Source organism: Heptranchias perlo, chromosome 22 (assembly GCF_035084215.1).
Source record: "Heptranchias perlo isolate sHepPer1 chromosome 22, sHepPer1.hap1, whole genome shotgun sequence".
NCBI classification, from domain to species: domain Eukaryota; kingdom Metazoa; phylum Chordata; class Chondrichthyes; order Hexanchiformes; family Hexanchidae; genus Heptranchias; species Heptranchias perlo.
In genome coordinates, this window is record NC_090346.1 from 24,179,440 (window position 1) to 24,195,132 (window position 15,693).

General features: G+C 42.3%; 1 protein-coding gene across 2 annotated transcripts in view; it reads right to left on the reverse strand.

Annotated features, from left to right (window-relative positions):
• Nucleotides 1-15,693, reverse strand: part of pigq (phosphatidylinositol glycan anchor biosynthesis, class Q) — a 44,681-nt gene that overhangs the window by 14,851 nt on the left and 14,137 nt on the right. For both annotated transcript variants that reach the window (XM_068003159.1, XM_068003158.1), the window contains exons 3-6: nt 15,132-15,263; nt 13,833-13,953; nt 12,158-12,284; nt 10,178-10,331 (exon numbers count right to left, since the gene is read on the reverse strand). In XM_068003159.1, the coding sequence (XP_067859260.1) occupies nt 10,178-10,331; nt 12,158-12,284; nt 13,833-13,953; nt 15,132-15,263 (534 nt within the window). The remainder of the gene's footprint in view (nt 1-10,177; nt 10,332-12,157; nt 12,285-13,832; nt 13,954-15,131; nt 15,264-15,693) is intronic.

Consider the following 15,693-nt stretch of genomic DNA (forward strand, 5'->3'; position numbering starts at 1 on the left):
ATTGTGAGTTGTGAGGAGGAGTTGTGGGATTGTGAGTTGTGAGGAGGAGTTGTGGGATTGTGAGTTGTGAGGAGGAGTTGTGGGATTGTGAGTTGTGAGGAGGAGTTGTGGGATTGTGAGTTGTGAGGAGGAGTTGTGGGATTGTGAGTTGTGAGGAGGAGTTGTGGGATTGTGAGTTGTGAGGAGGAGTTGTGGGATTGTGAGTTGTGAGGAGGAGTTGTGGGATTGTGAGTTGTGAGGAGGAGTTGTGGGATTGTGAGTTGTGAGGAGGAGTTGTGGGATTGTGAGTTGTGAGGAGGAGTTGTGGGATTGTGAGTTGTGAGGAGGAGTTGTGGGATTGTGAGTTGTGAGGAGGAGTTGTGGGATTGTGAGTTGTGAGGAGGAGTTGTGGGATTGTGAGTTGTGAGGAGGATGCAAAGAGGCTTCAAGGCGATTTAGACAAGTTGTGTGAGTGGGCAAATTTCTTGTTAAAATTCGTTCATGGGATGTGGGCGTCGCTGGCGAGGCCGGCATTTATTGCCCATCCCTAATTGCCCTTGAGAAGGTGGTGGTGAGCCGCCTTCTTGAACCGCTGCAGTCCGTGTGGTGAAGGTTCTCCCACAGTGCTGTTAGGAAGGGAGTTCCAGGATTTTGACCCAGCGACGATGAAGGAACAGCGATATATTTCCAAGTTGGGATAGTGTGTGACTTGGAGGGGAATGTGCAGGTGGCGTTGTTCCCATGTACCTGCTGCTCTTGTCCTTCTAGGTGGTAGAAGTCACGGGTTTGGGAGGTGCTGTCGAAGAAGCCATGGCGAGTTGCTGCAGTGCATCCTGTGGATGGTACACACTGCAGCCGCTGTGCGCCGGTGGTGAAGGGAGTGAATGTTTAGGGTGGTGGATGGGGTGCCAATCAAGCGGGCTGCTTTATCCTGGATGGTGTTGAGCTTCTTGAGTGTTGTTGGAACTGCACTCATCCAGGCAAGTGGAAAGTATTCCATCACATTCCTGACTTGTGCCTTGTAGATGGTGGAAAGGCTTTGGGGAGTCAGGAGGTGAGTCACTCCCCGCAGAATACCCAGCCTCTGACCTGCTCTTGTAGCCACTGTATTTATGTGGCTTGTCCAGTTAAGTTTCTGGTCAATGGTGACCCCCAGGATGTAGATGGTGAGGGATTCAGCGATGGTAATGTTGTTGAATGTCAAGGGGAGGTGGTTAGACTCTCTCTTGTTGGAGATGGTCATTGCCTGGCACGAATACATGGCAGATGCAGTGTAATGTGGATAAATGTGAAGTTATCCACTTCGGAAGGAAAAACAGAAAGGCAGACTATTATTTAAATGGTGGTAGATTGGGAAATGTTGATGTACAAAGGGATCTAGGTGTCCTTGTACACCAGTCACTGAAAGCAAACATGCAGGTGCAGCAAGCAGTTAGGAAGGCAAATGGTATGTTGGCCTTCATTGCAAGAGGATTTGAGTACAGGAGCAAGGATGTCTTACTGCAGTTATACAGGGCCTTGGTGAGACCACATTTTGAGTATTGTGTGCAGTTTTGGTCTCCTTACCTAAGAAAGGATATACTTGCCATAGAGGGAGTGCAGCGAAGGTTCACCAGACTGATTCCTGGGATGAGAGGACTGTCTCATGAGGAGAGATTGGGTCGACTCGGCCTGTATTCATTTAAGTTTAGAAGAATGAGAGGGGATTTCATTGAACCATATAAAATTCTGACAGGGCAAGACAGACTGGATGCAGAGAGGATGTTTCCCCTGGCTAGGGTGTCCAGAACGAGGGGTCACAGTCTCAGGATACGGGGTAGGACATTTAGGACTGAGATGAGGAGAAATTTCTTCACTCAGAGGATGGTGGAATTCTCTACCACAGAAGGCTGTGGAGGCCAAGTCACTGATATTTAAGAAAGAGCTAGATAGATTTCTAGACACAAAAGGCATCAAGGGGTATGGGGAGAGAGCGGGAATATGGCATTGAGATAGAGGATCAGCCATGATCACACTGAATGGCGGAGCAGGCTCCTGCTCCTATTTTCTATGTTTCTGGCCTCTTGCGCATCCCCAATTTTTAAATCGCTCAATCATTCGCAGCCGTGCCTTCAGATGCCTAGGCCCTATGCTCTGGAATTCCCTCCCTAACCCTCTCCACCTCTCTCCTCCTTTAAGGCGCTCTTTAAAACCTAACTCTTTGACCAAGCTTCTGGTCACCTGTCCTAATAGCTCACGTGGCTCGGTGTCAAATTTTTTTGGTAACACTCCTGTGAAGCGCCTTGGGAAGTCAAAGGCGCTACAAAGACAAACAGCAAGGAGAATGGGCGGGGGGGGGGGGTAGGGGACAAAAAAAATCAAATTGCAGCATAGCCTGATCCTGTCCACATATGGACATTCCAACAGCAGTTACAGGATAGCAATCGGTGCAGGAGCTCTGAAAATTTTTTCTAGCTCAAATGCTGAGGCCATTTCTAGCCACCTTGGATTGTATCAAGTAACGCAGCACAGACAGCTTCCAAAGAAGGATTTCAAGCTTTCATTGCAGTATTTGTTTAACATTGATAATTTAATCTTTAAGGACATGCAAAAAAAAAGCACTCCTCTTGATACAATTGCATCTTCCATTAGTAATGAGTAGTTTTATTGACAATGTCGAGGAATGTAAACTCTACCAGTAAGCAGTTTGAATATAAAAGATACTTGCTGTTCAATTAGTTCATTGTGGTTATTTTTTTATTGACTCAATGTATTTCCTTAAAAAGGTAATTGAAAGGTTCCTCCAGAGAGCCTGGAAGACAGCCATTCTCCTAAAATCAATTTGACAGCATTGTGGTAATTTCAGTAAATGGGATCGAGTGAGGTTCTACAATCTAGCCTGATAGGATGGTGCTGTTCTCAGATCTCCATATTCAGCAGCACAGGATAGCTCCTTCTTCCCGATGACCTTGTGCGTAAAAGCCATTCATGGTTTGTGTTGAATTAGTGGATTTCTGCTGCGTTTGCAATTGTGGCGCTACAACTCAGCCTCAGCCAGCTTCCTACTCCTCATTGCTATGTAGCCACTTCTTCTGAAATGTAGTTCAATATTTGGGGGAAGGGAAGGACAGGTTCTGCTGTGATGCTCTCTATGGTTCAGCAGCTTGTCAATATTCATTGTCTAGACTCACAACTGAAGAATGGCCGCTTGAACGAGGCACTGGAGGGTTGCTGACATTTCTGCAACTATACCTCAGCACGAATCTGTCATTTTGGTGATTAGCAAGGAAAAATAGCCTACAAAATGCTGGGGTTTTAGCAACTGGGCAGATGGATACCAAAGGGCTTTTAATAGAGAAATATGCAGTAATGTAGGTTAGTACAAATATCAGTACTTTTTAAGAAGGTATATTACATTAGGTGCATAAGAACATAAGAAATAGGAGCAGGAGTAGGCCATTCGGCCCCTCGAGCCTGCTCCGCCATTCAATAAGATCATGGCTGATCTGATCCTCACCTCAAATCTAAATGCATGTCCAATTTCCTGCCCGCTCCCCGTAACCCCTAATTCCCTTTACTTCTAGGAAACTGTCTATTTCTGTTTTAAATTTATTTAATGATGTAGCTTCCACAGCTTCCTGGGGCAGCAAATTCCACAGACCTACTACCCTGAGTGAAGAAGTTTCTCCTCATCTCAGTTTTGAAAGAGCAGCCCCTTATTCTAAGATTATGCCCCCTAGTTCTAGTTTCACCCATCCTTGGGAACATCTTTACCGCATCCACCCGATCAAGCCCCTTCACAATCTTATATGTTTCAATAAGATCGCCTCTCATTCTTCTGAACTCCAATGAGTAGAGTCCCAATCTACTCAACCTCTCCTCATACGTCCGCCCCCTTATCCCCGGGATTAACCGAGTGAACCTTCTTTGTACTGCCTCGAGAGCAAGTATGTCTTTTCTTAAGTATGGACACCAAAACTGTATGCAGTATTCCAGGTGCGGTCTCACCAATACCTTATATAACTGCAGCAATACCTCCCTGTTTTTATATTCTATCCCCCTAGCAATAAACGCCAACATTCCGTTGGCCTTCTTGATCACCTGCTGCACCTGCATACTAACTTTTTGATTTTCTTGCACTAGGACATTAGTGCAGTCTGAAAGAGATTCAGGTATGTGTGCTAGTTCACCAATTATCATGCAAATACTGTTGTTGGCTTTTGTCAAGTCCAAAACTGGACAGGGATAAAAGGATTCATGGTTTACTTCTGTGATGAAGATTTTAAAAAAAAACTTATAAAATTGCTTCACATCATAAGACACAGAAGTAGGCAAAATGGATCTGTTTTTAAAACCAGACTTCAGGGGGGTAATTTTAACCCCCAAGAATGGGTGGTTTGGGGGCAGGTGAGCAGTAAAAATAATTTGTTTTTGGAGCAGGACCGTATCCTGGCTCCAACGCGCCGATTTCCGGGTTTAACCCAGGTGCGTTTGGATGCTCACGCGCAACAGAAACCTGGAAGTCCCGAAATATCGGCCCACCGGCTTTAAAATGGGGCAATGTATCTCATTGCGATAGTTGGGGCACTTAATATTTTGTGCATTAGAAATGTCAAACGAATTTTACTTTACCTCTTTGGGTTTCCCATCACTTCTGATTCACGTCAGGTGAAGGGCCAGATCCATGAGTTGAGTGCTTTTATTGCACTGCTTGTGGGGCCCCTCCCCCCCAGTTCCCGATTTCTTCCATGGGCCAGGATTCCTCTCTCCCTCCTCTCCAATTTGCGGCTCCTTTCTTTTCCCTCCCTGTAAATCTGGCTGCCGGGTGCGTGGGAAACCCAGAAGCACAAAAAGCTTCAATTGAGTTGCAATTGCAGATTCTCCATGCGATTATCAATGCACAGGCTGAGTTCCCGGCTCCGAGCTAAAATCATGTCCCAGGTACCTGGTTTCATCATTTTTAAAATTTCTGGACAGCCAACTCAAAAACTGGATGGAGGCAATCCTCTGCGCAAGCGTTATCATGCTGTACAGCAGACATTGTCAAGACAGACAATTTTAGGGTTTAGAAGTAGACCCACAGAAGACATCTAAGGAATTATACTGGCACTTTAAAAAGCACTGGAGAGACCATACTTGGGAGCACTCAAGTGTTTCTAATCTCAAGTATAAACCGAAATAAGGTGAACTATTAGGACTGAAAGGTCTCCTGTTTTTCCCGACTTGCATTCTTACGAGATTTTAAATTTGGTGGAAATTTGTTTTAAAACTTCCAACTGATCCAGAAACATATCAAATGCCACATATCTTGACAATGAATAGTAGATTCACTCCAGAGATCCTTTCCTGATGTCAATGCAATGTAGTCGACTTAGCTTTTTCATAAATAAAAACGTTTAACTATTTCTAAGAAAATGCATTTAAAAAATACATGAACCATATCAAGGGCCAAGTAATTTACTGCAGTTGTCTTCTTCAACAGTGTATTATTTATAAATAGAGCTATGTATAGACATTCTCCTCTCACTGCATTTAAGAACATAAGAAATAGGAGCAGGTGTAGACCATACTGCCCCTCAAGCGTGGTCTACATGGACTTCAGCAAAGCATTTGACAAGGTACCGCATGGTAGGTTGTTACATAAGGTTAAATCTCATGGGATCCAAGGTGAGGTAGCCAATTGGATACAAAATTGGCTTGACGACAGAAGACAGAGGGTGGTTGTAGAGGGTTGTTTTTCAAACTGGATGCCTGTGTCCAGCGGTGTGCCTCAGGGATCGGTGCTGGGTCCGCTGTTATTTGTTATTTATATTAATGATTTGGATGAGAATTTAGGAGGCATGGTTAGTAAGTTTGCAGATGACACCAAGATTGGTGGAATTGTGGACAGTGAAGAAGGTTATCTAAGATTGCAACGGGATCTTGATCAATTGGGCCAGTGGGCCGATGAATGGCAGATGGAGTTTAATTTAGATAAATGTGAGGTGATGCATTTTGGTAGATCGAATCAGGCCAGGACCTACTCCGTTAATGGTAGGGCGTTGGGGAGAGTTATAGAACAAAGAGATCTAGGAGTACAGATTCATAGCTCCTTGAAAGTGGAGTCACAGGTGGATAGGGTGGTGAAGAAGGCATTCGGCATGCTTGGTTTCATTGGTCAGAACATTGAATGCAGGAGTTGGGATGTCTTGTTGAAGTTGTACAGGGCATTGGTGAGGCCACACTTGGAGTACTGTGTACAGTTCTGGTCACCCTATTATAGAAAGGATATTATTAAACTAGAAAGAGTGCAGAAAAGATTTACTAGGATGCTACCGGGACTTGATGGTTTGACTTATAGGGAGAGGTTAGACAGACTGGGACTTTTTTTCCCTGGAGAGTAGGAGGTTAAGGGGTGATCTTATAGAAGTCTATAAAATAATGAGGGGCATAGATAAGGTAGATAGTCAAAATCTTTTCCCAAAGGTAGGGGAGTCTATAACGAGGGGGCATAGATTTAAGGTGAGAGGGGAGAGATACAAAAGGGTCCAGAGGGGCAATTTTTTTCACTCAAAGGGTGGTGAGTGTCTGGAACGAGCTGCCAGAGGCAATAGTAGAGGCGGGTACAATTTTGTCTTTTAAAAAGCATTTGGACAGTTACATGGGTAAGATGGGTATAGAGGGATATGGGCCAAGTGCAGGCAATTGGGACTAGCTTAGTGGTATAAACTGGGCGACATGGACATGTTGGGCCGAAGGGCCTGTTTCCATGTTGTAACTTCTATGATTCTATGATTCTATGATAAGCCTGCTCCGCCATTCAATAAGATCATGGCTGATCTTCTACCTCAGCTCCGCTTTCCTGCCTGATCCCCATATTTCGATTCCCTTCGGATCCAAAAATGTAATCGATCTCAGTCTTGAATATATTCAACGACTGAGCATCCACAGCTCTCTGAGGTAGAGAATTCCAAATATTCACGGCCCTCCGAGTGAAGAAATTCCACCTCATCTCAATCCTAAATGTCCGACCTCTTATCCTGAGACTATGTCCCCTAGTTCTAGACTGTCCAGCCAGGGGAGACATCCTCTCAGCATCTACCCTGACAAGCCCTCTTAGAATCTTATATTTGCCACAAAACTACTGTTCTGAACAAATGTCACTGCCAGACGAATGCAGATGCAGTGGTGGATATGGTAATCTTTCATTTTAGTTTTTCCTGTGTATATGCACTTACCAATCAAATGATCATGGCTTTACAGTGAAACTTTTTTGTACTTAGCACTTAATGGCAGCATTAAGTATTCTGTGTCAGGTGAAGTACAGATCAAAAGCAATAAAGGACTTATAACTACATTAACTGAAGATCCATTTACACAAGAGTGAAATTTAGACTTGTTCCACATTGACTGTACCAGTTAATTATTTTAGAGGCCTAAACTAATAATTCTTGCCTCCCAATGCAGATTTCCAAGCTAATGTTCAGTCACAGAGTATTTCTTAGTTTACACTATTCTTTGAGGAAATGCTACAAATGTTTAGATAGGGTGCAAGTAGAGTTAAAGTAAATGTATCCAGAGCCTAAGTCAGTTCAGTAACATCACCCACACCCGAAATGAAAAAAATCTGTTTTGTAGTTTATACAATTTTCCATTATTTTACTTCAAAATAGTCAGCATCAGTTTTCAGATAACTTTTCTGACAGGGAAAACCTTCACATTTTTATAGATGCAAAACAAATACACCCTCACTTAGATGTAATTAACTTTCATTTACACAGCTGAATTACCAAGTAGTAAAAGCAGAAAATGAAAACATCACAAACCACTTAAAAAGTTATATTCTTTCTAAAAACACATAAATTGAAAGTATTCGTTTTGAGGAAAATGCCGCTCCAGACATAGTATGGAGAGAAAATGAAAAGCTTTAGCACCACCTGGTGAGCAAAAAGATAACTAGTTATATGGAATGGTGATTTTAAAATTTAACTCAGAAAACAGCAAGTAATCTGCTCCTAGAAAGAAAACAATAGATAGTTCCAATTCTACTGCTGGTGCATTATTTAAATTAATTATAAATTATAATATACAATCTTCAACACTGCAGTATTTCCTACTTCAAAATGCTTGTAAATTCCAATTAGAAATATTTGGAATTTTGGTATAGGATTTACAATGTTAGAACAAAAAAAGAAACATTTTGTTGCTTTAGATTTGTTTGGAGGAATGGGAAGACGTTAGAAACAAATTTTAAACTAAATATAAAAAGTATCCAACTAAGGCTAAACCCATAATTGTGAACATATTGCAGAGACAAATCATCCATAAACTACAGATTTTAAAATTAAAATACTCAGGCATTTTCATAGCTCATATGTTATGTTATGGAGTGCTATGATCGCTGATCTCATCTGAACACACCAGAGAAAGGTGCTGAGGAAAGAACTGGCACTTTGCAACAGTAAAACTTCAAAAAATAATCAGAGAGTTTCCCCATGTTGCTCAACTGCACCTCCCAGGAGTTTTACAGTGACCTTGAGAGGTCTGTGAGGAGGTCAGCTACCTACTCAGTCACAGATGATGTGTAGCCCATGATTGTTATTAGAAAAGGAGAAAGAATGTAAATGATTTTAAAAGATAGTATTTTATAAAATTTGTTCTTGGGGTATGGACGATGCTAGCAAGACCATGTTTATTGCCCATCCCTAGTTACCCTGAGGTGGTGGTGGCAGCTGCCTTCTCCTTGTGATGAAGGTGCTCCCTACAATGGTGTTAAGTAGGGAATTCCAGGTACTGACACAGCGACAATGAAGGAATGGGGCCAAAGTCAGGATGGTGTATGACTTGGAGGGGAGCTTGGTGGTGGTGTTCCCATGGCATTGCTGTTCTTGTCCTTCTTGATGGCAAAGAACGCAGAGGATGGAGGTGCTGTCGAAGTAATCTTAGTGAGTTGCTGCAGTGTTATCTTGTAGATACTGCAGCCACAGTGATGGAGGGGGGTGGAGTGGCAGGGACACCAATCAAGTGATCTGCCCTGCCCTGGATGGTGTTGAGCTTTGAGTGTTGTTTGACTGCACCAAGCCAAGCGAGTAATTGGTGTTCCATCGTACTCCTTACTTGAACCTTGTAGTGGAGATGCCGGTGATGGACTGGGGTCGACAAATATAAGGAATCTTACAACACCAGGTTATAATCCACCTGACGAAGGAGAAAGCCTCCGAAAGCTTTTCAAATAAAACAGTTGGACTATAACCTGGTGTTGTAAGATTCCTTAAATTTGAACCTTGTAGACAGTAAAAAGGATTGAGGGGTCAGGAGGTGAGCCACTCATTGCTGAGTACCCACATCTCCTTTTGTCAGGTATGGCTCCAGCCACTGGAGGGATTTCCAATAATTTGGTCATTATTGTTTATCGAGTAAAAACAAAACTCTTTGGCAAAACCCTCTTCTCAGAGAAAATGTAAGCCTTTCTTAAAAAAATGTACATGAAACAAACTGAGTTCACTGTAATAGACCATACTGCTTGTCATTTGTACTGACATATACTTGGTATTTGAGTTTGTATTTGATCTTAATTGACCTAAACATTAGTAAGATTTATTCAGCGCCTTTCACGCCCTCTTGACGTCCCAAAACGCTTTACAGCCAATGAAGCACTTTTGAAGTGTGGTCACTGTAGTAATGTAGAAAATGCAGCAGCCAACTTGCACACAGCAAAGATCCCACAGCAACGTGATAATGACCAGATAATCTGTTTTTAGGTGTTGGTTGAGGGATAAGTATCGGCTAGGACACCGGGGAGAACTCCCATGCTCTTCTTTGAAATAGTGCCATGGGATCGTTTACGGGGCCTTGGTTTAAATGTGTCATCCAAAACAGTGCAGCGCTTCCTCAGTACTGCACTGGAGTGTCAGCCTAGATTTTGTGCTCAAGTCCCTGGAGTTGAACCCACAACCTTCTGACTCACAGGCGAGAATGCTACTAACTGAGCCATGGCTGACACCTTAGGAGGTACTCTTAGCTGTTTTACTTGGAAAAATACAGACATAGCAAGGCTATTGATTCTTGTACTCGTACAATGCCTGTCATCTACCTGGGCTGTAAAAGACTAATCACCATCCCTGATCACAGCAAAATACACTTGTTTTCTCAGTTCAATTTTTCTTGTCCTTCACCTTCAATTACTATGTTACTAGCCCTTAATCTTTTCCAAGACCTTGGTAAAAGGTTGACACCTTACCTGGCTCCATATACATAAAAGCAGTAGATGTGAAAAGTTAGGAGAGCAATGATGTCTGAAACAATGGACAAGGCGACAGTCAACCCTAGACATGCTGATAGTCCCACGTACCACAGGATCATCTCAATAAATGGAGACATCAGATGGATATAACCTATAGAATAAATACATGCTGAACTGGTGTCGTTACATTGATCAAAGAAACTTTGGCAAAAGTTCTGAACTAACACCGCTTAACAAACAAGCAAACATTGGATGACAATTGTGAATCAGAATTCTCAAGGGCATCAAAATCTTCTCTCTCACCATTTTCTGTACATACAGATCCTGGTTCGATATCCCACTTGTCTGCAACTAAAATTGCTATTTATCATATCCTTCCCAGAAAAAGTTACTTTGGATACAACTTAACCACAGACAATAAAGACTGTGATTTATATGCACCTCCTGGCAGAAACAGTGCTTCACAGGGAAACAAAAATTGAAGGGAATTTTTAAACTAAATTAAAATTTTCAATAAAGTTTTTTGCTTCCCTTTGAGCTCACCATGAACAAACTGAATAGCCTCTCGTCTTCCTGATGTCATAAGAAGCATTAACTCTTTACCTTGCTACTTGTTCAAAAGTCATTTTAACCTTAAATTGCAACAAATGTAGAATATCATATGTAAACGTCATGAAATTTAGTAATCTCGCAAATACAGTAATGTTGCACCTGGTAAGGCTATCCCTGCTACCAACATAGCTTTCAAAATTCTGGAGCCATGGTAAATTTGCTATTTTAAGACTAGCAGTTTCTTGACATTTTGTCTTCTTTATTAGCCGAAGCATAGAATATAAGAGCAGGTAGAATTGTTAGGCCACAGCTTGAGTACCGCGACAGTGCTGGTCACCACATTGCAGGAAAGATGCGAATGCACTAGAGAGGGTAGAGGAGATTTATGAGGATGTTGCCAGGACTGGAGAATTTTAGCTATGAGGAAAGATTGGATAGGCTGGGGTTGTTTTCTTTGGAACAGAGAAGGCTTAGGGGTGATTTAATTGAGGTGTATAAAATTATGAGGGGCCTAGATAAAGTGGACAGGAAGGACCTATTTTCCTTAGCAGAGAGGTCAGTGAACAGGGGGCGGAGATTAAAAGTAATTGGTAGAAGGATGTTTTCTCCCAAAGGGTGGTAGGGGTCTGAAACTCACTACCTGAAAGGGTGGTAGAGGCAGAAACCCTCAACACATTTAAAAAAGTACTTGGATGTACACTTGAAGTGTCGTAACCTACAGGGCTACGGACCAAGTGCTGGAAAGTGGGATTAGGCTGGGTAGCTCTTTTTCGACCAGCACAGATACGATGGGCTGAATGGCAGCCTCCTGTGCCGTAATTTTTTCTGTGTTTCTAATGAAACAGCTAGTTTATCACCATACATATGTTGGGGGGAGGGGGGCTCCATATCAGTGTGATTTTTATTTTTAAACTATAACTAAAATTGCCAATACAGTAACCAAAATGATATGTGGAGGGGGAAAAACAGCAAGTATTAGATATAAAAACACTAGTAATTAAAACAAAAATTCTTTTGTGCAATTAAAATTACACTGGTTCTAATGGGTTTGGTCAAATGAAATAGTACTTGTTTAGAACTTTAAAACACTAAGAAGGAAGGAACTTCAAATTATATCAGGGAAAATGTAACAAAAACCCTCAACAGGTCAGGCAGCATCTGTGGAGATAACAAAAAGTTTTGACAAAGGTATCCTCTCCACAGATGCTGCCTCACCTGCTGGGGGTTTCCAGCATTTTCTGTTTTTGTTTCAGATTTACAGTGTTTTTGCTTTTTTGTTCAAGGTAATTTGTATTTTGTTAAAAAACTAAATCATCTTTGTCTTTAGACACAAAGAACAAACCAGCACATCCCAAACCACTTTTGAAGTTCAGTCACTGTTATTTAGGCAAGGTGGCAGTTTCAGAGGTACACAGAATGACTTACTTATCCAAAGATGGATGTGATAAAGGAAGAAACGTCCCAGTACTTCGTCTAGTGCTTTGTTCATCTTCAAACCAGCAGGAGCTCCCATTAGCCACTCCAGCAGTTCTTGCAACTCCTTGGCAATATGCTGTTCTCACAAAAAATATATATTTTTTAAGTTACTTAATATTAAATCTTCACAGATTTTTGGCATGAGAAGCTTATGAGGCTTGGATTTCACATTACGTGTAGTATAACTCCAGCCTGGTGAAGCCATATTTTAAAAATGCCCAGGTGATCAACTGGATAGCGTGAGCACTTAACTTATTTTCAATGCTTTTACTGTTAGCAGAGCACCAAAGTTTCTGCCTATGCTCTTCTAACATTAAAAATTAACTGGTTGGGGAATAGTCCCTTGCCACAGCTACTAGTTACAGATTGCACTTCACTGGTACTGTCCGAGACCAGTAACTGTAGTTGCATTTGCAATACAATTTGGTTTCACACCAGCACTTCAGTTTTAGTTTAAATGTAGCCCAATTTAAAGTCTTCTTCCATGTGTATGGTCTCTTTACCAGTTATCCTTCACTGCTAAATGCCATATGAGTATGCATGAAAGCAGCCCAGGGCAACTCTCCTGCTGAATCTTCTCTCGCTCTGGTCATATGGCCAAAATTGCAAACATAGATGAACAACCAACGCTATCTACGTATACCCTGCACTCCATAACATTGAGTCGGAGCTGCTCTGTCCTACATTCAGCTCCTGGGAACAAACATGGGCTGAACCCAAACTGCAGGATGATTTCCATACTGTAATTGTTACCCCACATGCCTTTTCCCCTCCTTACAAATCACTGGGAGTGATTGCAATGGTCACTAATTTTTTTTCAAAAAAATAGCCAATCATTGTGTTTCTTCCTCCATTTCCCAAAAAACAGGCGAGCTCCTCAAATTCAAACTACTTAACTTGATCAGGAGGGTGGCTAGATACAGCCTACAGACTGATAGCCAAGGAGCAATCTTGACACTCACTACCTGAGCAGCACTCAAGCAATTCACACAGGAAAAATTCCAAATAAATCCTGTGTGCAACTGTGATTAGAGATTAGGAACTAGGAACTAAACTCTTGTTCATTAGTGGAGGACCCAATTGCCCATTTTTTCTGAACCTAGCCAAATTGTCTAGAATTTTTTCCCGCTATCTCCCTTCTTCTCTTGCTAGCAAAGACTCTATGCTGATGTAGTGTTCCAAAGATTCCAGACACCCACAAGTATCTTACCCAAGTGGCTACTATTTATGTATAAACTTTTACAGTGAGTGTCTGCAGGCTACTTGGCCATAGAAATAGGGTGGACATCACATCAAACCTAATCCCATACAAGTGTCCATACACATACTTTGCAGCAAGGGTTGCTGGATAGTAAGCTGGAGCAGGATTACTATCTTTAATAGTTCAAAAGTCATCTTCTGTGCAGCATGAGGACAGTTAACCTAGCAAAGATCAGATATTAAATCTGGACCCTTCCTGCTCTGTATGGCTCAGCCACTCACCGATCACCATGCTGAGCCATCGTGGGTCACTCAGAAAATGTTTAAAAATTAAAACCTGTAAAAAGATATAGAAGTGGCATCAAAGTTTCTCTCTACAGTTCACATTTTTCACACCCTTAACAGATATTACAAAATATCTTACATCAGCAACTGGAATGAGGGCATCCGCTAATTGGCCAATACGATTTTTCTGATAAAGCCAAGAGATCAGCAACATTCCAAGGCCCACATCAATTAGGAATGAAACAACGAGGTTGGCTTTTCTAGAAGAAAAAAAACATTTTCTGCATTTTAAAAATGTTCTCCTATTCAAATATAAAATGGAGAAGTTTAGTGACAAGTTCATAATATAATGCCAAATGATTATGTTTGGTTACCAGTACTTTGAAAATTATTCAAAGTGCCCCCCACCCCAACCCCCGCCACCCTACCCCCCCGCCCCACCTGCCAACCCACCACTCCTGCCACCCCATCCCCCGATCTCCTCCCCACCCCCCAATCCTCCCCCCCCACCCCGCGATCCTCCCCCCCCACCCCGACATTCCGTTCCAGCGCTGGATGACGACTCGCTCTCTCGCACCCCCCACCTTCATTGCAGCTCCTGACCCGGAGAGCACGTTAATCATCAGCAATCACCATGTGATCGCGTTCGAAATACTAAGTTTTTTTAATGCGGGTTTGCCACGTGCACCTTCACCCTCCCGCTGCCAACCTGCCACCATTTCAAAATTGAGCCCATTATTTTAGCTCGGAGCTGGGAACCAAGTGCGTCTGCAGATATTCGCGTGGGGAACCCTGTCCAGCATCGGGGAAGGTGTTCTAGCATCGGGGGTGGGGGGAAAGAGAGGGGTCGGCTGATCACAGGGGTCCGATCGCGCCAGGTGAGCTTGCTGGGCCCGAATGAAGCACTCCTACTCCTCCGGGCCCACAAGCAGTGCATTAAAGGCACTCACCTCATGAATCCGGCCCTTCCCGCCTCCTTTCACTTGACGTGAATTGGAAGCGATGGGAAACCCGAACAGGTAAGGTTACAAATGTAAAACAAATATAACACACAAAAAATTAAGTGCTTCAACTATCGCAATAAGGTACATTGTCCCTTTAAGTATCAGCCCGCCAGTTTTCAGTGGGAACGGGACATCCAGGTTTCTGATGCGCACGCATCCAAACTTACCTGGGTTAAACCTGGGCACGTTGGAGCCGGGATGCAGTCCCGCTCCAAAAACCATTTCTACTGCCCACCCACTCCTAACCTACCCGTCCTTGGATGTTAAAATCACCCCCTTGGATTCTATTTGCTGTTCTATCCCAACGTAGCAACTTAACTGAATATAGTTGGCACCTTGGCTAAATAAATCTAAGTGACCAGTTGTCAATTTTTTTTTTTAAGATTGTTGCTAGGGATCAGGTTTTTCCTTAAAAAAATAGCAGACCACTGTACCTCATAAACTCAGAGTGATTCTGTGCTTTTGTAGTACTTGCGATTGTCTGCAAGTGATCCAAGCGATGTGAAAGCTGCACACAGGTCGAGAGCTTGCTCCATAAAAAATGCAGAGGCCACATGTTTAATACTCTATAGCAAAAGGACAAAAATAACATTCTTTAATCTCACATCCCTAATGTAAATACAGTTCAGTAAATTCTGCATTAAGATGTTTATCTGTCCTTGAAATGTCAAAAGTTGGAAGGATGTTAACTTTACGATTTACTACAGGTGTGAAATTTGTAGCTATATTTTAAAAAAGCAATGAACTATATTGTGCTCTTTAAATAGCTTGTGCTCAACAATGTCTTTTGCTACTGAATTAATTATTCACAACAATAAAAGAAGGACAAAGGTTATGTTTGTACCATACCAAGATTATACAGTTATTGTCATACAGTGGATACTTGATACATCAAACTTCGAAGTTTTATCTTAGTCCCTTGCATTAAATGGTATTGACATTTACTTCAATATACTTATTAAAATGCCAATATATCAAAGTAATTTTGTGGTTCCA